Source organism: Phaenicophaeus curvirostris, chromosome 1 (assembly GCF_032191515.1).
Source record: "Phaenicophaeus curvirostris isolate KB17595 chromosome 1, BPBGC_Pcur_1.0, whole genome shotgun sequence".
Lineage (NCBI taxonomy): Eukaryota > Metazoa > Chordata > Aves > Cuculiformes > Cuculidae > Phaenicophaeus > Phaenicophaeus curvirostris.
This window is the reverse complement of record NC_091392.1, coordinates 166,408,166-166,436,135: the sequence shown is the minus strand read 5'-3', so window position 1 is coordinate 166,436,135 and position 27,970 is coordinate 166,408,166. Positions and strand designations below refer to the sequence as shown.

At 41.0% G+C, this 27,970-nt stretch overlaps 1 protein-coding gene across 6 annotated transcripts in view; it reads right to left on the bottom strand.

Moving 5' to 3' along the window:
* The window catches only part of KLF12 (KLF transcription factor 12), a 251,064-nt gene that overhangs the window by 64,153 nt on the left and 158,941 nt on the right, over nt 1–27,970 (bottom strand). For 4 of the 6 annotated variants that reach the window (XM_069880335.1, XM_069880353.1, XM_069880360.1 and 1 more), the window contains exons 5-6: nt 17,691–17,826; nt 4,704–4,763 (exon numbers count right to left, since the gene is read on the bottom strand). In XM_069880335.1, the coding sequence (XP_069736436.1) occupies nt 4,704–4,763; nt 17,691–17,826 (196 nt within the window). The remainder of the gene's footprint in view (nt 1–4,703; nt 4,764–17,690; nt 17,827–27,970) is intronic. The other 2 variants (XM_069880370.1, XM_069880379.1) reach the window with 1 other exon arrangement.

Genomic DNA, 27,970 nt, shown 5'->3' with positions numbered 1-27,970 from the left:
TCCAGGCAGCTTTCTAGACAGACTTCTCCTAGTCTGTAGCACTGCACAGGGTTGTTGTGCCCCAACTGCAGGACCCGGCATTTGGACTTGTTAAACCTCATGCCATTGGACTCAGCCCAGCGGTCCAGCCTGTCCAGATCCCTTTGCAGAGCCTCCCTACCCTCCAGCAGATCCACACTTCCACCCAGCTTAGTGTCTTCTGCAATCTTGCTAAGGGTGCACTCGATGCCTTCATCCAGGTCATTGATAAAGACATTGAACAGGGCTGGACCCAGCACTGAGCCCTGGGGAACCCCACTTGTCACTGGCCTTCAGCTGGATTTCGCACCATTTCCCACCACTCTCTGGGCCCGGCCATCCAACCAGTTTTCCACCCAGGAGAGTGTGCGCCTGTCCAGGCCAGAGGCTGACAGTTTCCCAAGCAGAACGCTGTGAGAAACTGTGTCAAAGGCTTTACTGAAGTCCAGGAAGACCACATCCACAGCCTTTCCCTCATCCAGCACCTGAGTCACTTTGTCATAGAAGGAGATCAGGTTAGTAATCTTAATTACTCTTAATCTTAATCTTAGTAATCTTAGTTATCTTAACATACAGGTGGAAGTTTGTGTCCAAGTGCAGCTCAAGTGCTATTTGCTCAAGTTTTAAAAAAGTTTCCTGAGTGTGTAGTAGAAATACCACTGCCTAGCAGGTATGACTAATCTGTCATTTACTGTAAGTATCCAGAGTCTTAACAACCTCTTGATTTTGCAGTTTTTCCCTCTGAAAGTAATGTTTATGCACTGAGCTGCATGGAGAAGAAAACATAGACTAGGGAATTACTTCAAATGTTTTGGCTATCCTAGATGCATTAATTTTTCATTACTTCATTTACAAAAATAAAAAAAAAAAGGAAAACAACCAAACCCAAAAATGTTAGGTAAGACTTAAGCATGTAATGAGTACATTTCAAATCAAGCTAAAAGAAGATCAAACATTTTCTTCTGGCAGTGCTCCTAATTGTTATTAGCAACGTCCTATTTATTATCATCAGCATTATTCTTTATCTATTGATAGATCAAGAGGGAATGGTTTTAAGCTGAAAGAGGGGAGATTTAGATTAGATATTAGGAATAAATTTTTGCCTATGAGTGTGGTGAGGCACTGGAACAGGCTACCCAGAGAAGTTGTGGATGCCCCATCCCTGGAGGTGTTCAAGACCAGACCTGAATGAGGCTTTGAGCAGCCTGTTCCTGTGCAAAGTGTTCCTGCCTGTGGTAGGGTGCTTGGAAGTGTATGATCTTTAAGGTCCCTTCCAACACAAACCATTTTACGATTTCATCCTTTTTCTTTGAAAATCATCCAGATTGTCTCCTCAAATATGTTTTTTTTCCTGTTTGACAGAGCCTAGGATAAACAGATTGAAAGTAATCAAAGACTAGACATAAGAAATGTTTTTTTTCAAAGCCTGTGCTCTGTAGTAACAATTTGGTCTCAGAGACAAATTGCAAGTACAGACTTGGGCCTTACATCCCTACTAGCTGACTAGGAACACTAACAAGTGAAACAGTGTACTCTGCAACGCTTATTTTCTTTTTGAACTGGTGACAAATGACACCTACTGCTTCGACTTAGTCTTACAAATGGCAACAATGAAACAGAAAAGTGCAGACATTTGTCTTTGAATAGTGAAGGTCAAAGCAAACTAAAGTGAAAATGGTATCTGGCAGGTTAATTCAGATCAGGAAAGTCATCCAACTCCATAGCTGCTTGACCCTAACGTAGCTCCAGAGGAAGTGCTACAGCTGCCAGCTAGACAACTAGCCAAGAAGCTAGCAGAGATGGAAGCCAAGAAGCCAGCCACAAACCCACATGCCAATGCAGGAAGGCTGTATTCCAGGATTTGGCATCTGGGTTCTGCAGCTGCCAAACATCTCCCATCTGGCTAAGCCTGTGGAATGAGGAGTTGAAAAGAAGATCAGGGGTAAATTATACAAGAGCAAGTACCATCTGCAAGACACCAAGGACGAAGAGGTATGTTGTACCTACCAGCATCCGAAACTCACGTGTATCACTTTGTCACCAGTGAAATCAGGGCATTTCTGGATCAGGGGAGGCAGTGTGGACAAAGTGCTTGATGTTTTACAGGAAAAGAACAGTTAGACATGTATGAACTGGCACAACAGTCCCAGCCTGTGGCCATCCACAGAGATCAGCAGATACAGAACATCTGTGTGAGATCAGTTTTGAGTAAAGCTTAGAGATTTCAGTAGATTTCACGAGCCCAGTAAAAAAAGGGGGGGAAAGGAGCCTACAAAAGATGTTTCTTCAATACTTTGTGATCCACTCTGTTGCTCTTCCACCACAAAGAGAATCAAATACCTCAGAATGTTTTTGTACTTTTATAATTAGACTACTATAATTTTGAGTGTAATTTTATGGAAGAATAACTTCCTTGAAATTTAGTGGAAAAACATAACTTCAGTAATACAAAATTGAACCCCTTGCCCCCAAACTGGAAAAGCATGAAATTTCATTAAAATGAAATACACACCCTCACATAGCTGTATAAAATTGTAGCAGAATTAATTTCTGACAAGCAGTTACTTATTACTAAACTGCTGCAGAGCTGTACTCCCAAGGTGCAAGACCAGCTGTGACAAATACTCCTAGCAGGGTGAACAGTTTTAAGTGCACCATAAGAATGCATAGTTTCAAATGGTACACTAAATTAAACATTTGTCTCATTGGCCTCATTTTTACCTTTCATTCTGTAGACAGGTTCACAAGGCTTGAACAAGGCTTGATACCTGTAGCTTTCTTGAACAATGTGACCTTTTATTTTGAAATGACATAGAAGATCCTATATCTCCATCAGAATCACAGAACGGTTTGGGTTGGGAAGGACCTTAAAGATCATTCAGTTGCAACTCCCCTGCCATGGACAGGGACACCTTCCACTGGATCAGGTTGCTCAAAGCCTCATCGAACCTGGCCTTGAACACCTCCACAGATGGGGCATCCACGACTTCTCTGGGATCTCATATTCGTTGTTAAGGTATGCGCAAACTCTATGTGTAAATTAATGAGAAACTATTTGAGCAAAATATTGACAACATGAAGAGAAAAAAAGTTACAACGTAAGACTTATTCTTGAAAATGCTTTCCGTAGAATAGAAGCTAATATAATTGTTGATTACAGAAGATATTATTTCTAATTTTGGGTAAATGAACCTGCATTCAAAATTGTATCTGAAATAAAGATTTATTTTAGAAACACAACATTGTGGGAGACTAGAAGGCTCTTCAGAATAATTTCTGAAGATGCACTGATAATTTCAATCAGATCAAAGAAAATGTTAGAGATTTTTAAAAATTAAACATATTGTCTCAATTTCATACACAAGGAACCCTTAAAAGCTGTGTATTGCCTTTAACAGAGAAGATGCTGCTGCTGCTACTTTGAAAATGTTTGAGTAAAATCATAGAATTACAGAATCATTTAGGTTGGAAAAGAGCTTTAATATCATCACGTCCAACCCCCAACATAACATTGCCAAGTTCATGACTAAACCATGTCCCTCAGCAAAAGAGACTAATAAGATCCTGAAAAATCCTAATATCAATATACCAGTTGTAATGCAATTAACTACAAATTGGAGATAGGAGTAGATCTGAGGAACGATTCCTGTGACTACTTGTTCGCAATTTGAATGTGTAATTGCTCTTAACCTTGCCATCTTCTTAATTTTATTATGAAGCTTAGCTCTACTTATAAATGTGAAAATTAGATTTATTCTGCAACTTATTTACTTATACTGAATGTGCAAAGTTCTTTTCCTTCTACACTCCACAGATAGAGGACCAACAAATTACTATGAGTAGATAAAGTAGTGAGTTGATTGGTTTAGACTTGTCATACAATGAACATGACTCCAAAGGAATTTTTCTAGGGGACAATAAAACAAACAGCGGAAGGGGGAGGACAAACAAGCGAACAAACACACCAAGTATGACCATTTCATTGCACGCTACTTTAAAACCAATAAAACAATAGCAATGAAGCCAACAAAACCAGGAATCCTGCCAGCGTTGGTACATCCATTTTGTCATATGACATCCTTTCTACCTAAGCAAGTGAGATGAACCTGAGGCAGCTGATGGCATCACAATGCTTGCTGAAACCTCCTAGTCACAGCCCCACTCGATCTGTATTGTACTCTAAAGCAGGACATCTACTAGGAGTATTACACAGTAAGGTTTTAAAATCTTGGCTTCCTTCAAAAACAAGGAAAGGAGATATCTACAAAGACCTCTTCCTACATTTTTCAGTTTTGCTTGTCAACCATTCCATGGTAACTGGCAATGACCTATTATAGAATGAGCTATGTTGATTCATATTAACTTTGCTACTCAATTTCAGTAAACTATTTTGAACATTTTAAACTGCATTATCAAACATCAGACAGGACTTTTTTTTCAATTCTAATTTTCCAATCATTGGGATTTGGGGGAAAAAAAAATCCACAGCTTTCCCATGAAGCATACCACCACCCTCCCAGCCCCAAAATAGAAAAAAACAAGAGCAAAAATCAACTTTGGACCTTGCCCAGCCCCGCATATCCCTAAGCCATGACACAAAGAGGGAAAGAATGCTGAAAAGCACTGCTACTAAACTTTGGTAATAAAACAGAACAGTATATAATACACAATAAAATGCTTCATACCTGGAGTTGAAAAAACGAAAAGGGTTAACAGCTGACCTGGCACAGCCCCACATGCTCTCTCTGGAAATTGAACACAGACAATTAGGAATTTTAAGTTACCCCAAACAATTGCAGGGGACTTAGACAAGCTTGAGGAACACTCACTGCAAAGTAAGCATGTAGCCTCAGTGTGGAAGGGACTTCAGGATTTTCCCATTCACTTAAAACTCCTCCTTAAAGTGAAATTGCTCTCTAGAGGTCCCAACTAATACTAAGCAAGTCATTAGGAGCTCTGCTCTTAATTTGCATGGGTGCAGAGACAAAGGCCCAGGTGTCACTTGTGGGTAATTCTGGATCAGGGTGGATCCTATTTTCTTATTAAAACATAATCAGTGACCAAGAGAAAAACATTAATGAGAATCTAGAGCATGCATACATTGTTTGAAGAGAAAACAGAGCCTGGCGCAAACACACACTCCCAGAATTCTGCTGCTTAAGTAATATTATTCCCAACATATCACTGAAAAACCTAACCTGTAATGCTTTTTACTTAAAGCTGAGACTCCAGGGAAACAGATAATCTTCTGGAATATTATTTGGAATATTGAATAACACAAATATATGATATCATAGCAGTGTAAACTCCTATGTTGGAATTCAGACTACGTGGAATATTTCCTTTCACTGACAAATTCTGATCTACTGCATATATTCAAACAAGAAGCACCACACAGCTGGCTTTTGGAAACAGTTCCACCACGTTAGGGAAAAAAAAAAAGAAAAACCTGTAGAAAGCCAAGTCCATGAATAACCCCCTTCAGTTCTTCTCTCTGTGGTTTAGACCTCAAATGTACCATGAAATCAATCTGAGGCCAACGCCCAAGAAACTAGCAAAAATATTAGGATAACAACATGAATCACAAAAACATTCGAGCATACCGGCAGTTGAATGTATTTGAACTAGAAACATTTTGGATCCTTTATAGCACTCACTTAAAATGGCCAGGTTGCCAGAGTAATTCTTGAAAGTGAGAAGGAAATTTTCAAAGCAACTTCTCTTGATTTCTATAACTGCACTTTCATTCACGCTCGGGAACCTACAAATAATCTATTTTCTCCTGAGATTTTGTACAATATCTTTCAAACCTTTCACATTTCCACGCTTCAAATACACAGTAAGTATTGGACTTGTTCACTGTTGGCCTGATTTTGCCATTTGTTAATTTTTAAATTTCTGATAATGACAGAAATCTGCTATCAACGTGATATAAAGAATTTTCAAAGGCTAAGTTATTAGCTCTGTCATAGCCTTAAACTGTAGTTTTCTACCCTCTTTTTCCATTCTCCATGTAGAGTTGCTTTCTTCTTCAGAAACACATACCAGGCACGCGTTTCACAGTATGAGTAAGTACAGATTTTATTTCACAATTGCTCAGTACCTAATCAAAGGACACTAGGACAAAATCTTCTCTACCCCATTGGCCCTCACAGAAATCAATATGCACTAGAAAAATGGCAGCTGGAAACCATAACATTGATAGTTCTATCACGTCGATGAAATTACAATCATGTCTGTGTCTTATTGGAAAAATACTCATTCCTACAACTGTAACAGACAGCAATACATTACCCAGAAGTCACAAATAAACTTTGTACACCTCAGAAAGGTCCCTTTTTAACAACTAGGCAATATGGCTGGCAATAATACAGCTGGTGAGGATGATAAGTATTTGTGTACTGTATTTTAGTCAGCAGGACATTTAGCAGACAACTAAAACTCCAGTTAGAACCTACAGTATCCAGGCACTGAAATGAAAGACATCCCAGACAGCCTTCAACCAACCTCACAGACACTATGTGTTCACAAAACTCATGTACCCGTCTGTCTGGCCTACAAACCAAATGGCTGGGACCTCCCACCCCACCTCTGCTTGGATGCAGAAACCACTGGGAGAAATGCCCAGTGCTTGCTTCTAGGGCTTGAACTTTAGCTGTGCTATGAAAATGGCAACATGGATTCAGCATAAAAGGGATCTGCAATAGTCACTTCCTAATCCAAAATACAAGCATAGGAGGAAAAGGAAGAGGAACAGATATAGTAGGACCACTCCTGGGTATGCTTTGTAACCTAGCCTTGCATTCCAGAATTGGCAAGTGTAGTAAACCGGCTTCCTGAATCAGTGCTTTAACCACTAGTTTTTATGCCAGACATGGTTGGCTGCACCACTGGCACTGCTGGCCATCATTTTTATACAGAGTGAAGGCTGGTAGGAAGAGGACAGCATGCTCTGGGTTTTAAGACAGGTGGAAATAGGTAAGCTTAGAACAAAGTACCCGACCTCTTATTTTCTGCAATAGGAAGCTGGGAACATAATCTGGTTGTTTTGGTTTGTTTTTCCCCCAGATTGCATTTTAATGAACTACAGATCAAAAGCCCAAGCTCCAAAGACAGCGGAAATGACTCATATCCAAGTACCTAGCAGGTAACCAAAGTGGCTCAAGGAAGCTGGTTGCTCTGAATTTCAAAGCATTTAACTTCGTGTTGACTATATTGTGTGAGCGCTGATGACTTGCGTAGGTGCTCTGAAACACTGCTGGAGTCAATCACCTATTTTATAACCTCATAAAGCCTCCACTAGACCCCCTCACAGCAGGCAATCTGGACCTTATCTCAAGTCCCTAGCTCTTATGGTTCATCTTGGTTTTGGGTACCTGCAGTATTTCACGCAAGTTGCGAGCATACAGGGACAGCAATACCTCTACGCCATGCAATATATTGACAAGGATGTACCTGTTACAGACCTGCATACCTACTTGGTAGATCCTTTCAAGCAAGAGGAAAAACACATTTTATTTTGACTATGCCTTAGTAGTGACTAAGAATTGCAGAAATGATGCAGTGATGCAGACAGCAAGTAGTTTGGAAGAGGAAATATCGAGTGCAAAGGGAATCAACCTGTTAAGCTGAGTAAAAAATTTTCAGCAGATAATTTATTATACAACTTTACCCCATTACTCTGCTTTAGAAACTTTTATGACTGAGATTTCCATCATTATCCCAGTTCCTCCTGTGAACTCATTTATAAATGGCTTGACTCTTCGGCCCCAATAAGCAACTGATCACAGAAGTAGCAACAGCCATTAGTCCTTAAGAGAAACATCATGGTGACTTCTACACGAAGCGATCTGTCTATATGACAGCATTCTGTGTCCCTGAATTATCAAGCAGTATCCCAGCCCTATGCGAAGTATTATATTTTTAATGCAAATAATTGCAGGAGATATTTTGACAAGACTGAGACTCCTGCTGCGTTTTAACAAGTACACGAATGCAAGTATTTCTTTTTTGTGCCTGCTGGCAGCTTCTGGTCATTTCCAGTTTATTTCATTTTTCAGGCTCTGCTTGCAATGCTGGAGATTTCTACCAGGAGCAGATGCTATAGATAAGTCTTGGAATGAGTATTTTTTAGGACAGCCTCCGACCTCAATACTTGCCAACCTGCTCTGCAGCACCTGAGCTCAGTGATACATTCTAGCTAAGAGTGTTTTGGCCATTGCTGCCTTCTCTGATTCATCCTGGTCTCTTCCTTATTGTCTGCTTGCATCAGTTTTCCTCTTTCCTGGCACTGTCATATACTGTGGCAAGTCAGTATATCCTAGAAGGGTAAATAAAAAAACGTGACCCAAAACTTTGTTATTGGCACCTTTTGTTTCTCACAGCTGTAATGCTGAAAGTGCTTGGCTTGACTCTGAAACCAGTGCCTATTACCACTTCTGACACGCTGCAGGATTAGATGCTATTGTCTCAGCCATTTTGTCGCTTTACACCTTGTTTCAGCCTTTAATTCCTTTCATTTTGGCTCGAGTAACTTCATATGTGTGCTGATTTTAAGCTCCAATTATCCTTTTCGTGCTGCATCCAAATCAGTATCAATTGTTTCCTTAGTGACACGCACATGGAGAACGACACCTCTTTGGCACACAGGCTCAGCAGAAAAACTTCTCCCATATCCATCATCCCGGAACTTCCTTTAACTCCTCTTTATCTCCAGCCTTAAAGAACTTGCTGTGAGAAATGAGATTGCAGTGGAGTCACTACTAGTGAAAAAGGATTGAATTAACAAAAGCAAAAACCTAGCACAATCTTTTTCCATTGCGTAGGAAAAGGAAAATGGCAGAATAAATGCAGGTTTTTTCTTTTTTTGGATCCCTGTATTCACATTCTCATTCAATTATGCCTTGCTAAACAGTGTTCCTCTCTTAACAGTGCCTTCCTTTGCGTGCAGTTTACATACCCGGGACCTACACAACTTTTTTTTGTGGTTTTGCATGCATTGATCTAAACATGCAGGAAACCTTTTCCCATAAATCAGTATAAGCACTGCTATTAAGATTTAATTGTGCTGCATGTTTGTCTGTCACAAAATCACAGGAACTGCCTTATGAAAAAGGGAAGATAAAATATTGTCTGATGTAGATAATGAAAAAATATGTAATTTTGGATCAAGTGACAGCAGAGGACAATGCTTTTTCTTATCAGTAAGTCAAAGTAGCAGTTCACTGAGGTAGTTTTATTGTGGCTTTTTCTGGCAATGTTCTGCTATCTAATCTGCACTGATGAGTATTTGCTGCAGCTCTGAATTTCTTAATGCACACAGCTCTACCTCTGCTTTCTATGCTGAGTTAGAAAGAAAAAACAGAGAAAGCTGAATAATGAATCACTGGGGAAACAGATGTCAAATAGGTGTACAAACTGCTGACTGGGTAGCAGTAATGCAGAATGTTATTTATAATTCATTCTTTGGTGTCATGCTCTTCAAGAAATTACACAATGCCTGCCTCCCTATTAATAAAACGCATTTCACATATCTAACCACTAATGACTCCAGCTTCACTCTGGAGCAACACATTGTACAGGATTAAGCCTGGGACTATAAGGCAGACGTTCCTGATCCCAGCTCATCTTCTGCTTTGCTGCATGGCCTTGAGCAACTCACTAACCTGTGGATAATTATAATATTTGAACACACCAGGGACCTGTACAATTTAATTAGATAGTGTTTGCAAAGCTCTCCAAAGATGAAAAGTGCTATACGAATTATAATCATACTATATTGTTTTGGGGCATTTTATTCCGAAGCACATTTGGGTAAACTTGTTTAGTAATGTAAAATCCCAATAATGGCAAAGCTTGATAACTGTCTTGAAATGACTGGCACTTCTTGGACTAAAATTTAAATTAATTAACAAGTTTAGCCTATTTTTAAGAAGATGATTATACGAGACAATTCAATATAGGCAATGAACTGAATCTGGGAAACAAGATACTTGAAAGTTTGCCTGTAATGCATAAAGGCAATGAAAGGGACATACAGAAAGATATCTATGAACACATACATGTTACAAATACCTCTTGCTGCACCATGCTGGTCCTCAAAATAGCCGAAGTAATGTGTTACTTTTTTTTTTTTGTAGCATTCAGACTTCTGTCACAGTTTTAAGATTAATCATTAGAGCCCATGAAGTAAATGGTAAAACTTCTTTGGACTTTATCAGAGCCAGGATTCCTTGGTTCTTCCAGCTTCTTAGGCACTTAATTTAGATACTTATCTTAAAAGGAAAACACTAATTCTAGCACTGGTGTGATAAAATACGTATTGAAGAGCAATGTCTAGCCTAGCACTTCAAAGCGATTCAAAAGAAGAGAACAGACATCCTAATATCAATGTGCCCTTGCTCTAGATTCATCTGCTCTACAGTCACGGTAACTTACTGCTATAGCGGAGATAGGAAAACATAATTTTGTGTAGATCAAGCTAAAAACACTTTTATTTTCAAATTAACTTTCTTCAGGAAACAATTTGACAATGTCCCTATTTCCAAATACACTGTCATTTAAGCAATACCATCCTTTCAAAGCAGGTGGTGATGCCAATTTCTTTGTAGAAGCTGCGTTAGATTTACAGTTGCCATCCACCAGGCACTTGTTCATAATGATTGCTGATGGGAAATCTGTTATCCTGGCAAAAGGCTCTGGGACATGTATCAGCAAATTTCCACACCAAGAATCCTAGAATGTCCATGCATACATAGAATGGCATTCTTTTGATTTTACTGCCCAACTGACAAGTTATTGAATTCTTTTTGGGGGTAAAATATTGCATATGAAAAAAAAAGAAAAAGAAAAGAAAATCAAAGCCTCATAGTGCCTAAAAAGCAATTCCTAAAGGTATAGGGCTCTTAAACCCATGTAGTACAAGTCCTCAAAACAGCTTTAGGCGCATTCATTTTTATACACAATTAGAGCATTCTGAGAACTGAAATGCTGCTAGAAGAAAGTTTGTAAAATGTAATATAAATACACTGTATAAAAAGTCAGTATGCCTTTAGTGAGTTACCTGAACTGCACACAGGTAGGAGAAATCACATCTATAGTAGTTGCATAGGCCTAAAGTTTACACGTACTGGTTTAGCTTCTTCTTGCATCACAGACTATTCCAGCATGGCCTTAGAAAATTCACATAGAGGGGGATTCCTCATATATAACTTCAGCAGTGTTAAAGTTTACCACTTTTCCTAAGCCATTTGTCCAGCTTTATAAACACTGGGGAAGACGGGCACATCCAAAAGGCAGATACAACTGATAAGATGATTGGACCTAGAAGTATGCACAATTCTCCACTGAGGAGATCTAAAATACTTGTACTTAACTTGTAGATAGTTTAGACTGTAAGAGATAAACCTTGCTCCAAGGATATATCCCAAATGGGCAGTCCAGTAGTGCCCAGATGTTCCCTAAGCCAGCTGAGACACAGCACGACTCTGCCAGCTCAATGTGCCCTTGGGTCACTAGCTAACTTCTGACCTAGCAATAATTTTCACCGCAGAGATCTTTTCTTTCCTGTTGGAGGATAAATATCTGAGACTGCTGACAAAAAAATAAAACAAAATTAGGACAGAAACATCCCTGAAATAATGACAGAGTGGGGGCACCAACCATAATACAGGTGATTGCCTGCCTTACAGGGTTCTGCATCACCAGTGCCTTTCACTTACATATCTACATACACATTTCTTTCTTTATTAATGTTTAATAAGTCAGTTCACTTCGTAAAATGACTCTCGAAGAGGCTGAGGAGAAGCCCCACAGCATAACAGCCTGTGGGGAGGTAGGAGGCCCACTGGCAGTTCTGCTTTTTGTGTTTGGAGTCCAATTGCCCCTCCATGAGCACTACAGCAACCGTGCAATCTTCTGCTCTGTAGCCTAACTGCAATGGAAAAACACATCGTAGATTTTGGAAATCTTCAAAAGAAAAGTAAAATTGAAACTGATGTATTGCCACAATTTCACTTTAGACAAATTAGCATTCTTCAGTGAAAAAAAAAAGCTTTATTGAGAAATTCTGGACCAGCACTAGTCAGTTCTTGATCTGTAAAATCACCATCCAATTGTGTGCTGGTTTTAAAATAAGCATTTGTTTATGGAGGGCAGATGGACCAGAGGAGAGAGAAGCAAAGTTCACACAAGCAATGCTAAAACACCCTCGCTTATGCTTTTTTGGAAACTGGGGACAAAGTATTTTGTCTGTAACTAGAAGGAAAAACTGAGGTGGAAATTCCTTATAATGAATAGCACAATGGTAGTAATGACTGCACCTGATACAGGTAAACAGACAATATCAGTGTAGAAAATGAATAGCTGATGGCAACACAGCTATAAACCTCAAAAGAGATCAGAAGCTGATTTACACTGAAGAAGAGGAGGGAGAAAAAGAAGAGATCTAATGTGAAAAAACCAGGCTTGAAAAAAGCATTCCAGTTTATGAGAGTGCATTTGTAGTGTGGCTATGCTGTCTATTTGCTGGGGAAATTCTTTTTTGCTAGTGCAGTGCCCAAAACTATCTCCCACTGTATTGAAATAAAAAGTCAGCAGAATTTAAAAATAAAGTAAGATGATCACATTAGTATCAACGTATCAATCACATAACATAGCCAAAGAGAACAAGGGGCAGGGTCAATCTCTTCTAATCTGATTTTCATACAAGCACTCAGTGGCACCCAGCTCACTGCAAAGAAGACTTCGCGCTAAAGGTCACCATAGTCACATCTAAATGACAAATCACATTTCTAGGGATTATCTGCGGCTATAACTACAAGTATTCCAGATTTCCTCTGTGAATTTTCTGTCTCTCCATCACCCCAGAAAAACAAAAAGCTGCAATAAACATCATCAGTTTATATGCACAGTCTGTCACTATTTGATAGAAAAAAGTAGTTCTAAGGAATTCCCTCCACTTTCACCCTTTAGGAGAAAAAAGACTAGTGGAAGAAAGAGGACTTTCCAGATCTCTGAATTTTTACTGATACACTGATTAAAAGTTTGTGCTAAAAATCACCCTCTGCATCTCCCACTTCTGCCCTCAGCCTCTGTAGAGATTTTATGTTGCATGTGTTCAGGGAGAGAGAGCTGTATGCTATAAAATAACATATTTTACTGTGCAGGTGTGCAGGGAAAGAAGGAAATGAATGCCTCTTCAGGGCTTGCCTTACTATATGCCATGGAAACGGCTCCTAGCCCTGCAGCATCAGGGCTACCTAGGGATGGAAGGGCTGCCAGGCTGAGGGAACAGTACACGGCTGCCGAGCAGGGACCTTAACAAGTTTTATTGGTCTTCTAGGGCTTGACAAATGCCTTCTCTTCCCTTGGCTTCATAAAGATTTCTAGAGCGTTTCTGGGATTTGACCCTGAATATATGATGCTATTCTTGCTGCGTAATAAGCACCAGCAGTGTCAGACGTATAGAGGCAAATCTGCTGTTTGTTAGAGAGCTACACGTCAAAATGAGCTTGTAAAACACACCACAAAAAAAAGATTAAATGCTGCTTACAGTGCAAAGCCCACCAAAATCTACATATTGCTGCAAGATTTAGTATCAGCCAGAGTATATTATCTGGGATTAATAAATTATTCTTAGTCCATATTATGGTAAGGCATAGCAAGTGCCATGTAGCAGCACTGTCACATAAAGAAATTTCACCAAAGTACCCTGCTTGAAGTAATGACTTTGTTTATCTATAACTTTACATTATTGATTGGTTTTGCTGAACTGAAGGACTATGATGTCATTCCAAAAGAACTACTGAGAAATCTGGAAGCCCAGCCAATATAAAACTAGCAGCAAGATTGCCCTGGGAAAAAAAAAAAAAATGTCATACTTGGTTATTTTACAAATATGCGAGCAAATTACATTCTGTCTAAGTAAATAAGAACTAAAGCCAAACACATGGCTCTTAGTGCCCAACTGTCACAATTTTTAATCTTTTAAGGCTATAGTGGACCTGAAGCAGAGCAGTCATACAGGTGGATGCCTTCCAGTTTTAGAGGACATGAACTGGAAAGATTTCATATAGGTATTCCAAACTGTTCTGTGACATAAGGGTGATTTCCCAGACAACAAGCTTAACACTGGCTGTATTAAAACAACATTTCCTCTCCAAACACCGACTAGATGATTTCCTTAGCTCGTGGCTGAAGCCTCAGCATTGATAACCCCACCTGGCAGACTTAGATCAATCCAAGGGAATATGCTGGAGCACTCAGTATGTCCTGTCACTCCCAGCTTCTGGCACACTGCCTCTCCACTCAGGCGCCGTGGATTGCTTTACCCTCACCTCACACCAGAGATCTGCAGTGCTGACATGTGTGTCCCCGGCAGCTGTCTGCACTGCCGGCAGTCAATGGAGAGGAACAGGCACTCTTGGGCTTGCATCTCTCTCTCTGTCTCTCCCCCTCCTTAAATTAGACAGCTAGAATAGGTCAAAAGGATTACCGCCTGGACATGCCAACTGCTATCCGGTCTGTACATAGGAAGATGAGGTAACTAGCTGGGATGCAGATATCTATGTTGCAGATGTCTAACTATGCAAGAAGAATCCTGAGCTCCACAGATTGCCCACAGGGAAAGTCAGAAGCCTCATGAAGGGGACCCCCCACAGCCCCACACATTGCATGAGGGACTGCACAGGACCAAGCAGAAATGAATTACCCACCACAGGGTATGTGCAATCCTGCTGCTCCACCAGAATAGGTGGCGATAGGCAAATATATACATAACGTATATATATTTAAAATCCTTATGCGGGATAAAGAGGGCAACAAAGTTGGTGAAGCATCTGGAGTACAAGTCTTATGAGAAGCAGCTGGGGGTTGTTTAGCCTGGAGAAGAGGAGGCTGACCTTATCACTCTCTACAACTACCTGAAAGGAGGTTGTAGTGAGATGGGTGTTGGTCTCTTCTCCCAAGTAACAAGTGACAGGATGAGAGGAAATGGCCTCAAATCGCACTAGGGGAGGTTTAGACTGGATATTAGAAAAAAATTCTTCACCATAACAGTGGTGAAGCATTGGAGGAGACTGCCCAGGGAAGTAGTGGAGTCTCCTTCCCTGGAGGTGTTCAAAATGCATTAGATGTGGCACTGTGGAACATGGTTTAGTAGGCATGGTAGTGTTGGGCTGACACTTGGACTAGACAATCTTAGAGGTCTTTTCCAACCTCAGTGATTCTATGATTCTGTAATTTAAAACATGTCTGAAAACCAACCAGGAAAAGGTCAACTGTTGTCTTGCATCTGCAACCAGCATCTATGAACTAGGCTTGCGATTTTGTTTAACAAGGGCAAGATTCCACAACAGCAACCAAGTACTGAAGGAAGGAGATGCTGCCACCCCTTTGGAGGTGCCTCGCTGTACTTCTCAGCCAGTATATGCAAGAAGTTATTTTTTTGTTAACTGTGTAACTACTCACAGGAAAGAGCTTATAAGTTCACTACAGAAAGAACACACTCTATGGGACAGTCTTCTAGGCTCCAAGGTCCAGCCTGCCTCACTTACATACTTAGCTTGGACATGCTTTAGTGCATACTGAAGCAGCCTTTCTATACATGTTTCTATGCTGCGCAGTTGTTCAGCAGAACAGTAGATGCCTTTCTACATCCTCAGAGGAAATTCCTGTCTGCTAAGTTTAGATGCTGAAATTGAGCACACAGGATCTCCCTTTGGAAGGCTTCAAAGTCACTTTCCTCTCTGCAACAGGGGTATGTGAAACACGGGCTTTTATTATCAGTGGACTGCTTTGTTAAACCTCTCATGTTAAGGTACATGCTAGCTGCCTAAAATAAGAACGAAGCCCACCTGTAAGGTGCTGTATTATAGACCAAGAAAGAAATGAAATGAGTAGAGTCTGTATAATGTGCTAACGTTTCTTTTCAGCTCAGCAGCTGTCTGTGTGATGCCTGTGACTGAGAATGAAGTAAAAAAAGCAGACAAATTGCAGATCACAGTCAAATTAGATTTTCCTAATGGGGCTTTTGAAATAAACTAACAGATTACTGTTTAAATAAAACCTGTAATAAGGATGAGTTTATGTTACATTATTAAACTGTTTAATTTAATTCTTAAGCTCCAGAGTCAGCCAAGTAATATTCAATACATTTTCCTTCCCAAAATGTGAAATGCAGTGTTGAAAAGCTAAAAAAGTTTTTCATGGTTTGACCAATTCTCTAAGTGTTCCAGCAATATCAGTCACAGAGAATAGTATGTGCCTGCCAGTCATACGTTAGAAGTATTTGCTGGCACACCACGTTTCCTCTTTTCACTAATTAGACAGAACCATTTAGTGCAAAATCGTGACAGGTTGCTTTATTTTTCTGGCTTATTATGTGTGCTACAAGCTGAGAAAAAAGTAGTTAGCACTTCAGGCCTGGCGTTGTTAAGTAGTGAATTCACAATATGTGTGAGGCCTGATCTATCAAGCAATAGTATCAATGGTGAAGAAACTTTTCCTTCCTTTATCACCCTCAGATGGGGAGCCTGCAAATTACAGTGAGATACACCATGAGATGCACAGTGAGATTCCGATGCATTGTTTTGCCTGCAGAGAACTTGTTCTGTGCTTAAGGGGAATATAGGTTTGAGGTTAATCATCTTTACTAGAAAATGAATTAGTGGATGACTGGTGAAACCTCCAAAAAAGGAGCCCTCAAACAGGGCTTAGTTTCTGCTAAGCGAATAGGGCATTTCTTTGGAAATGGCAACACTTTTGGCTACTGATGGCCAGGAAAACAAAGCAAAACTAAGTACTTTTAGATAAGATGTTTAAACTGCATCTATAATAAATTATATAGTAACAATGGCTAATGGACTTTATTATATCCCTTCCTATTTAATAACATCCAAAACGCCTGTATTTTGAACCTCTAAGATAACATAATGTGGTTTTGGGTCTAGCACAGGCTTCAGTGCCTGGAGGCTCTAGTTCTACTTCCAGCTCTGCTTCAGACCTACTGAGTGACCTTTACACACAACCTCATTTTCCTCACCTATAAAATTATTTACCTCACAGTTGGTTCCCTTCCAGCTGCTACAGTGGCTGAGCAAGCTCATGCATGTACAGAATTGCTAATGCTCACAATAAACCTTTTCTTTTTTTTTTTAAAGAAGCAATGCAGACATTATACTAAGAAATTATTTGTCCATCCAGTGAGTAAAAGTACACAGAAAAATAATAGCAATGGAAAAACTGTTCAAAGACTCTCACTAATTTCCTTTCAATGGCACTGTCCTTCAGAAGAAATGTAGGTGGTTCCTATTTGACAGTAACTAGAAGAAACTTCTTGATGCCACTTTCAGTCAAGAAAAAATTCCATGTTTGTTGAATGAAAGTCTAATTTGGTCTCCCACTGAAGAGGATATAAAGCCACTGCAAGCTTTGCAAGTAAATAAAGGGGAAAAAACAATTTCAGTTTGAAACTTAGTACCTAATAACAAGGGCAGAGAGCAAGAAAGGAAAAGAGAAACAGAGAGAGACAAGAGATACAGACATCTTCCTAAAGGGAACAAAGCTGCACACACGAAATGCTGGCAGGTAGGCTGGACTGCAGCTGAGGGGACACCCCTGCGGTGCCGCCAAGGGCCGGTGCCTCCATCTCCCTCTGGGAATATGATACTTACTCTTGTACTGCTCTGGCTATGGAGAGCGCTGTAGATCCAGTTTCATTAACGCTATCTAAGGTCACATTTGGCAGGTCGTCATCATCACTGTCACTTTTAATTTGTCTGGGAGATAGGCCTCGGGGGTCCATTTGTGCTGGAAAGAGACATATAATGGATTAATATGAGTGTGCTGAAATTAATCTTGTCCCAGAACAACATCAGGGTGCACAACACATCCGCTTGCTCGGGCTGGATGGCCACTGCTTGCTCTGAGCTTCCCAAATCAGGTGATGGATTCACAAAGGTACCTAGCGATGCTGCAGCCAGGGACAGGCATTTCCAGCAGCACGCAGGCATATGCATACACAAAGGCTACACCAATGCATTCGGTAGACCTGAAATAAAACTGCATGTATAATACTTATCAAAAACTCAATTTACCCTCAAGTTTCTTATTCTAGATGTCTTCAGAAAGCAAAGAGTAAGGGCTACATCTGCTTTGCACAACACAGCACACTCGAGAGTGAATTTTACAGCAAAATTTCAAGAGCAATCTTTAATTTAAACTGTCGTGATATGCCAGCCTAGGATCCCTGTCACATCAGTTAACTAAAATATAGGTGTCAAAATTGTACTGATTTCTGACTCAATTCAACACCAGCATCAACATTTTAAGGAGCCCTCTCTCCACATTACAGGTGGCAAAGCTGCTGCAAGGAATTCCAGGATTGTTTTGTCCATCCACAGCTCATGCTACTAGGACAATCGGGCAAAGCACTGGGTGCAGGTGCCCCAGGTGATGGTGCCTCTGGAAAGCATATTTAAGAAAGGGTAAAAAAAATGCCACACATGCAGTGCAAGGAAAAAGAAAGTGTAAATAACAGCCCTGCAGACACCAAGGTGAGAGAAGAAAGAGAGGAGGATGTGATGCTCCATGGCGGAACAGATTCCCCTTCACCTGAAGAGCTCATGGTGGAGCACAGGAATAGCATGAGGAGGAAGGAATAGCAGAGAGGAGCTGTTATGGATTGCCCACAGGTTCCGTTCCTCGTTCCCCTGAATGAAGGAGTGAAGCTGAGCCTGGTAAAAAAGGAGTGAGGGGTTGGTTCATCCTAATCTACTTTTAATTGGCAATAAATTAAATTCATTTAATTTTAAACAGTCAAATCTGTTCTGCCTATGACGGTAACTGGTGAGTGATCTCCCTGTCTTTATCTCAACACATGAGCTCTTCCAACTTCTTTTCTCCCCCTGTCCTGTTGAGGCAAGAATGTGACAGTGGCTGGGTGAGCATCTGGCAGCCAGACAGGACCAGCCCTCCCAAGTTACATTTGTGCCAAAAAGAGAAGGAGAGCAGAAAGGTAGGCTACCTGGCTTATCCTTATCCTGGCTGCCGCCCTCCAGAGGGAAGCAAGCACAACTTGCATATGGGCAAGGGGAGGAACAGAGATGAGCGTGAGGGGAACTGTGGTGTATAAGCATGACCTGGGATAGTCCTGAGAGAAACCGGAGGCTGCTCGTGTCAGGGGACAGACCCAGAGACAAACTTTGGAGGTGATGTAAAGAAAGAGACATTCTTCCTCACCCATGACATACCATGCAGGATTAGAAAGTGCTGACAGACACTGAAAGCAGCTAGAGCAGAGAGCAAAACTGGACAGATGCCTGACTGTGCAAGGGAGGAGCGAAAAGGGGATGATGGGCAAAGACATTTGTTTATATCTGTATTTGTTTTGTTTATCCAGGTGAAATACAGCAATCCAAGATTATTTATTTGAAAAGCGAACTGCTGAGTTTGTGACCTTGTGCTCTCCTGTATTGCAGTGTCAGAGGCAGGACATTTTCTGGGTCTTGCTTGTGCTTTTCAAGAAAGGCAGCTAGCTCAGCTCCAGCTAACCACAGCCCTGGACAACAGGTATCACAGGCTCCCTTTTGAGATCACAGACAGTGCCACGGGCCTATGGCTAGACTGTGCAGCTACAAAAGCGACAGTTATATTTCCCTCATTGCCATGTTTCTTAAGTTACCATGTTCACGGATGCTGGAAAAGGGACTGAGTAACACTGAAAAATGGGAGGGCTGTAGGTACTCCAGGAGCTGTGCAGCCATAAATGTAGCACTGATGGATAGCCAGGCTCTTGAAAAGAAAGCTTCCCCCAAATGACTTGAGGGAAAGTTAGTCTTACATTTTAATATGTCTTAACTATGAACCACCTTTGAGTAAAAGAACAGTGAGTGATTCTAATTACCCTCTGGCTGCATTTTTCTTATGTTAAAGAACTTCATAAAGGGAATGCTATTAAAATAGTCAGTAAACTGATGCAACAACCTCTTCTGGAAGCACAGTGCTCTTGTAGATGCACAGTGTGACTTCTATTCATTTTCTACTAACACGGTTTAGGTGCTTCAGTAATCCTGGCTACCTTTGGACTTCCCATTATGTCTTCATGTATGGTAAAGAAAATATCTTTTGCTTATCAAAGCAAAGACTGTTGACAATCAACTATGACCTTCATGAGGCAAATGTACAGCAACTTAGAAATGGTTCAGAACTTTATATTGTTTTAGGCAGAATGACCATCATTCCGACTGGGCTTCTTAAAATCACAACTTACACATAATGGTATTCAATGCTTACCTGAGCATTAGGGACAGGCTAGTACTAGATTAAAGAGCGACTGAACTATCTACTCAGCTGACCTAGCCCAAGAAAATCATAGAATTATAGAATGGTTTGGGTTGGAAGGGCCCTTGAAGCCCTTCCAGTTTCAAACCCCCTGCCATGGGCAGGGACACATTCCACTGGATCAGGTTGCTCAAAGCCTCATCCAACCTGACCGTGAACACCTCTAGGGATGGGCCATCCACGATTTCTCTAGGCAACCTGTTTCAGTGCCTTACCATCCTCACAGTGAAAAATGTCTTCCTAATATCTAACCTAAATCTCCCCTCTTTCAGCTTAAAACCATTATCCCTCATCCCAAAACTGGAAGAAGTGCTATTTCTGAGAACATCTTGTTCCCTAACCCTCCTTCTTGAAAGCAGCTTTGAGATTATTATTAATTTCATTACATCTTCATTTCTTCTTAAAGTGAATCTTGTTACAAAAAGTTTTATGTTTGTGTCTGCCTGATACTTAAATGCTGCTATAGGTGGTGTTTTTGTGAAAGGCAGTGTTTGTAGGTAAAACTAAAATTGTAACAAAAGGCTACACAGGCAATACTTTGTTTTAATGATGGCTTAATCTGACTTCCACTACAGCAAAAGTTGTTAGTGGATAGCTCAGAAACCTTCTTAAAGTTTAAACCTAAGGCTAACTTGAAATCACAAAAGTTGTTACATAATTTAGTCTGTAATACAGTTGTTATACATAAATTTTGATAATGTAAGTGGGAATACACTGACATATAAGAGAGTATAAATGTATGTGAAAAGTCTTCTGTATTTTTCACTATCATTGCAGAATGCCAGCTCTTAAGATGTTATTGAGACTTCTATGATACTTGTTGGTGGTTTTAGATTACCAGACGAATGTGCTAGGATGAAAACTCTCAATTACATTAAAAGGCTACCTTTTTTTTAATTTCTGCTTGGCAAGATAAATTCCATTCTGTGTACTACTAACACAGCCACGAAGTTGCTAATGGGCTTTTGCTTTTGCACCTCAGTGCAATTTGGCCCACTGGGCACAGTTTGCCCCATCAGAAGCCAACATTGTGCACATCATTAGATCAACCTGATCCAGTGGAAAATGTCCCTGCCCTCAGCAGGAGGGTTGGAACTGGATGATCTTTCAGGTCCCTTCTGACCAAAATAATTCTATGATCCTATGATCACAAGGTGCTGTGACACATAAGCATGGTGAGAACAAAAGGCGAGGAACAGAAACGCATCAGTGGGCAAATTCAAAGGTGGGCAATTGAAGGATGAACCTAACTAAACATGATAATTAAATTAGAGAATGATCTAGGGATTTTTCCATTATATTTTAATGTCAGCTCACATATACACAGTTTTTTTGTCTTGCCCTCCAGTTGTGACCTCCTCTCAGCTTGCAGACTTGGGTGGCCGAGGCGCTGGGGAGTCGAGGTGACTAACCAGGAGGCTGAACTTTTGCTGTTGCCAGCTGGGGTAAACTGCCCTATTTTCTCATCAGCATGGCTGCAGCTGCTGTGAGGAAAAATAGCCTTTCAAACTCTTCTCCTGCCCCAAATAAGCCATGTGACTAACCAGTTGGCCAAAAGCCTAACAGATATCTCCTCCTCACCACTCTCTATAGTGTGCAAATGGCAGAATGGGTTTTTTATACATCCAGAGTTCATGACTCCTATTTACGTCAACAGATTTGACTTTCTTTTGGACATCTAAGAACAACTGTCGAACTGCTGGCACCGACATTTATAAATACCAGCAGCAGTTCATAACCGCTGAATTAAGAGTAATTATCAGCCTAAGGAACATCAAGCTGGAAAGAATGAAGAAATGCAGGCAAGAGATAATTTAGCAAATGAGATGAAAAAGGTGGAGGACAAGTGAGTAACCCAATGGAATTGGCAAACAAGGAGGAGGAGAGCTCACAGAACACACCAGCGCCTTTTAACGTCAGTATTGTACCTTGCTCTGATGACCAAGGTTTTTTTTTGAATTTAAGACCAGAAGAGACCCAGCTGGGTCAATGAATCAAGTCCTCCCTATCACAGGCAGACACATTTAATTAATAAAGCTCAGGCCTTTAAAAAGAGCTGGTTTTCTTGCCTTTGCTACTCCACTTGAAAGGCAAGATTTGTCCAACAGAGCTATCAGGTGGGTTTGTGAAATGTGAATGAGGCAAAGGCAAGACAAGCAAAAAGTAACAAGACAGAGACTGCTTTCGTGGGGCAAAGGTGTCATTGAAAGACTGCAGAGGAGTCACTGAAGCAAGCCGTTAGCCAGGGGAGTTATTTAAGAATGTCTGCAAGTGTTGAAGGCTGCAAGCAGCCACATCACTTTCCATCCTTGTGAGCCTCAAAAAATAGTGCTCCTTTTTGCTAAAAAAAAATACAGAGAATTGCTCTTGATGCATGTACACATACACAATCACTTCTCAATGCCCCGTTTGCCAAACAGCATCAAAGAAAGAATTTCCCTTTGGGCAGTATGTGCAAATTCACTTTCTGCACTTGTTTTAAGATAAGATGTGCAAATGATTCTCACGTAAGACACATACCACCCTGTAAACACTCCAGAACTTGGTCTATCATCGTTCATATTGTATCTGCCAACTGTCAGTTGCGAGCAGGAAAAAATCTGATGTGGATCAGATACAAGTTTGTTCCTATTTCTACCACACTAAACAATTTCTTGGCTTTACAATTTACGCTGGCTGTGAAAGCCAGACAATACCTGATCCTGTCTGTTAGGACAGAACTACCCCTTCTGCAATGCGGGAATAGATTTAAACTTGCACAGCAACTTTCTAATGGGCACCGACTGAATTCGTGCTTTCCAGCACACAGCTATGTCATTTTTGACATGGTACAGGATTAGACGTGTGACAGAAGTAAAATCATTATAGAGACCCATAATGGTTTGAGTCAGAGGGGACCTTAAAGATCATTCAGTTCCAACACACCTGTGACAGACAGGGACACCTTACACTGAATGCACTTGCTCAAAGCCTCATCCAACCTGGCCTTGAACACACCCAGGGATCAGGCAGCCGCAGCTTCTCTGGACAACCCGTTCCAGTGCCTCACCACCTTCACAGGAAAAAATTTCTTCCTAATATCTAATCTAAATCTCCCCTATTTCCGCTTAGAACTGTTCCCCTTTGTCCTATCACTGCACTCTTTGATAAAGAGCCCCTCCCCAGCTTTCCTGTAGGCTCCCTTTAAGAACTGAAAGCTGCTCTAAGGTCCCCACAGAGCCTTCTCTTCTCCAGGCTGAACAACCCCAACTCTCTCAGCCTGTTCTCTTGAGGTGCTCGAGCACTCTGATCATCTTCATGGCCTCCTCTGGACTCATTCTAACAGATTCATGTCTTTCTTGTGCTGAGGACTCCCAAACTGAACACAGGGCTCCAGGTGAGGTCTCATGAGAGCAGAGTAGAGGGGCAGAATCACCTCCCTTGACTCACTGCACACACTTCTTCTGATCCAGGAAGGATCCAGCCTGCCACCTGGTAAGGGCAGAGAAATCCCTCAGGATGAAACGCACCCTCCACCTTTCCAGAGGAATAGCCTGAGCACAGTGTCATACCATCAGGGCATTTTCTCCTTCTCCGCTCTCTGAACTTGTGCTCCTGTCTGCATTGGGGCACCTCTTGGAAAGGGAGAGACTGCAAATTTCTCCCAACTAGCAAGCAATAGGACGTGAGGGAAAGGCCTCAAATTGTGCTGGGGGGGTGTCTAGATTGGGTATTATGAAAAATTTCTTTACTGAATGAGTACTGAATGAGTATTGGAATAGACTGCCCAGCGAGGTGGTGGAGTCACCATCCCCAGACGTATTAAAAATTGTGTAGATGTGGCACTTAAGGACATGGTTTAGTAAGCATGGTAGTGTTGCGATGATGGCTCAGCTGGATGATCTTAGAGGTCTTTTCCAGTGTTAATGATTCTATGATTTAATCCTCTCCAGAGCAATGAAAAGCAAGCACACTACCCCTCACTTCTCACAAAACTGCTGGTGTTACTGGGTGCTGGGTAAGTGCTATCCCCTGTCACATTTGGACTCCACCAGAATATGTCCTAATCGCTTTACTTCTTTTCAGTGATTACTTAGGGATACACGGCTTAAGTGCTCTGACGTGGTTGGGAAAGACCAAGTGCCATCAAAAATCCTACAGCTGGATGACTGTAGAAGGCAGCCTGAACCTGGATCCTCTTAGGCGTGAAAAGGGCCATACACTGCTGTCACAACATGTTACAATCTGGTTTTTCTCTCCAATCAAAATTACTGTGAACAAAAGGGATGAACGCTCATCCGATCAGTAGGCTCACGAAGACCCACTAGAAGTAATATTATGTCTACACACTATCTGTGATTTAAAGGCAAATCTGAACTCCTAGGGTTAAAGATGTATTAAACATTTAAGTGTGGGAGAAAACTAAGCAATCATGAGGAGTTTCGCCTCTCTTTATAACTAAGCCACGTAGTATTAACTAATGCCAAAATGACTCATTATGAGATATTCCTTGCTGATGTGAATGCAAACAGAAAAAATGCAGCCTCCTGAAATATTGAAACCTCTGGTTCATTTTATCTTAATACCTCAGTTTTCAGCATTAAATTAACTTCACTGCTAATAACTTTGCAAACATTCATGCAAGTAGGCCTGCTGATACACCACAACATAATAGAAAAATGAATTATACTTAGTTTCTCTCTAAAAATAATTAAAAATCTATTTCTGCATTTTGAAAGGATTTCCAAATTCAGAGACCATTTGCTTTTGTTTCACATACTAAATTCCCCATCCTGCTTTCTCTGAAGGTTGCCCAATATTCAACTCACTAATGAATGTGATTGCTTATTATGGGATTTACAAGTGGCCCTGACATCCACGCACTGGATTTGCCAGTCACAAGCAGGCTTACACAGGTCTGCAGTGGGAGAGTAATGCCAAGACCTGTGCTAGACGAGATGCCAGCCTGGACAGAAAGAGGGGAGACGTAGATTAGATAGTAGGAAGAAATTTTTTCCTTTCAGGGCAATGAGGCATTGGAACAGGTTGCCCAGAGAAGTCATGGATGCCCCATCCATGGGGCATCCCTGGAGGTGTTCAAGGCCAGGTTGGATGGGGCTTTGAGTAACCTGATCCAGTGGAAGGTGTCTCTGCCCACAGCACTTGTGCTGGAACTGGATGACCTTTAAGGTCCCTTCTGACCCAAGCGATTTTATGATTCTATGGCGGGGAAGTCCCTCTGGATCTTGCTAGCTCTGATCCATGTCTGAGTGACATGATCGCTCTCACAAACATAGTCACAGGTTTTTATTGCAATGGAAGTTTAAATTATGCAGAAACCTGAGGTAACTCAATAAGCCAGAAAGACTTATGTGTGTTGTTGCCGAATGCTTTCTTAAAAACTCCTCTCCAGTTGCTTTGAGTGCATGCTGGCATACAGCAGGTAAAAGATTATATTCAGCTGTAAGCAACAGTTGTTTTGCACTTACTCTCATTAGGAATGGAAAACCAAATACTACCCCAGACCCCAAAATCAACAAGAAACTCCACAGTACTGCTATTATACACATACGTGTCTGTGTGTCTGCTGAGCAGGAAGGACTGAAATAACAAAGTGACTTTTGCTGCCAAACTCCTAGAAGGATGGTACTGGAAAATCAGTTAAGACAATTATATGGTACTCGTGAATTACCACAATGCACTATTAATCAGCCAGCATCAGAAACACTGCAAAAGAAATAGTTTGAACCTAATAATTATAATAATGATCTGCCACTCAAAATGACCCCAGGACCCAATAGTAAATAACAGGATGTTTCTATCAGCCTCCATCCTCTCTCAGAGCCCTGCACCTCAGGAGCTAGATGTCACTGGGAGGCTACAGCCTCCTTTCTTCAGGCACCTGCATTGCAAAGACAACCAGCCCAACTCTGCCATACAGCCAGAGAGGGAAGATGGTGCCTTTGGGGGTGCTGAGCTTACCTGCCTTGGCAGACTGTATGGGGAACTCAGCACTGTGAGCCCTTCTCTCGCTGGATGCTGGGGCACCAGCCCTGGCAAAGGAAAGTGGCTTGGTGCCCCCTTGCACTATGGACCTTCTCACCAGGAAGAGGAGAAAAGTAGCCATTGCCATGTGAATCTGTCATGCCTTGGTTTTCTAGGAAAGGAGCAAAAGTGCCTGGGAAATTTCAGTAAGTTCCTCAAGATGGGACAACAGCAACATCATTGTGTGAACTCACTTTTTTCTACTCTCTCCCCGCCTGCCACTGTTTGATGAATGCCAAAGAAGTGCCTCAGTCTCCAGCAGCGACACTGAAGAAAATGATCTTTGACATCAGGGCCCTAGTTGACAAATCTGGAAGGTAAGTAACTTACAGGGGGGACATGGTAATTATCATTAAAACCAATAATCTGCCAAGAGTTAGGAATACTGTAGTGTCTAAACCATAAATTTGGTCTCTACATTTGGCATAGTTTGGTACCTGAAACACTGCAAGAAGGAAACTGCTGACTAACAGTGATTTCTTACGTTCTTTCTTAAACTGTCACTGTTTCAAGTACCTCTGATAAAAGAAAAAATGCATCTAGGTAGATCAAATGCCAAGTAATAGTGCAGAGGAACCAACTCATTTCCATCCTCCCTCACTCTTGGAAAATAGGTTTTACAACTATGCAAACCCAGCCTCACACAGTAGCTTAATGTCTGAAACAACTGAACGAACCCCTTCTTGGCCTTTTCTTTAGAGAACAGGAACCCAGCATGGATTTCTCCAGCAGATGAACATCAAAGGAGAATGTCACTGACACCGTTGGGTGTTTTTGAAAGTGGAAGCGACACTTCCAGATGCACAGGTACAGGAGTTATTTGAGATGATGCCTCCAGAGATTAAGTGTTAGGCTCAGGTTTACTTAACATGTTTTAAGAAAATGAATTCTGGCTTTATGGACCTAACAAATGAAGGATAATGATGGAATTAATTATTTTGTCCTCCTAGGCTGGTCCATACTGTATGAAGCACATATATAGTATTTTTCTTCCTATTTAAAGTTAATTATAAGCATTTCACGCATTGGAAAATGCTCTAAGTGCACCTATCAGATTTTCAATCAAATCAGCTTGGAGTCTGGTAGGGGTGGCAGAATTGGTCGATTTATTTCGTAAAACTTTATGTACAAAGCAGCAGTATCCACGAACATAATGGTTAGAATATAGAGTCTACAGGAGTAATTTTTATTACAATTTATAGCAAGATTACCCATACTCCACAGTTTTCAGATTTTATTGAGATTTTATGGGACTATATGGCTGAAGCAGTTAACTGCACCCAGCGTAGCTATGGTTCACGGAGAATGGGAATTGGCACTGAATGCACAGTGTAACTAATCTACCAGAGAATATTAATTGCTATGATCCAATCAAAGGCAATATTTAAAATCATTTCACCAGTCAAATAATTTGCCATAAGCCTGTAAATGAATAGCTATGTGGAGAAATACAGAGGTGAGAGTGATTGCGTGGATGTAATGTATGCACATATTTAAGCATCTTTGTCATTGGGTTATATACATAAACATACAACACCATTTTTTTAAGCAAAGGAATTTTCTCCTTCTAAGCTATTTGAATGCCATG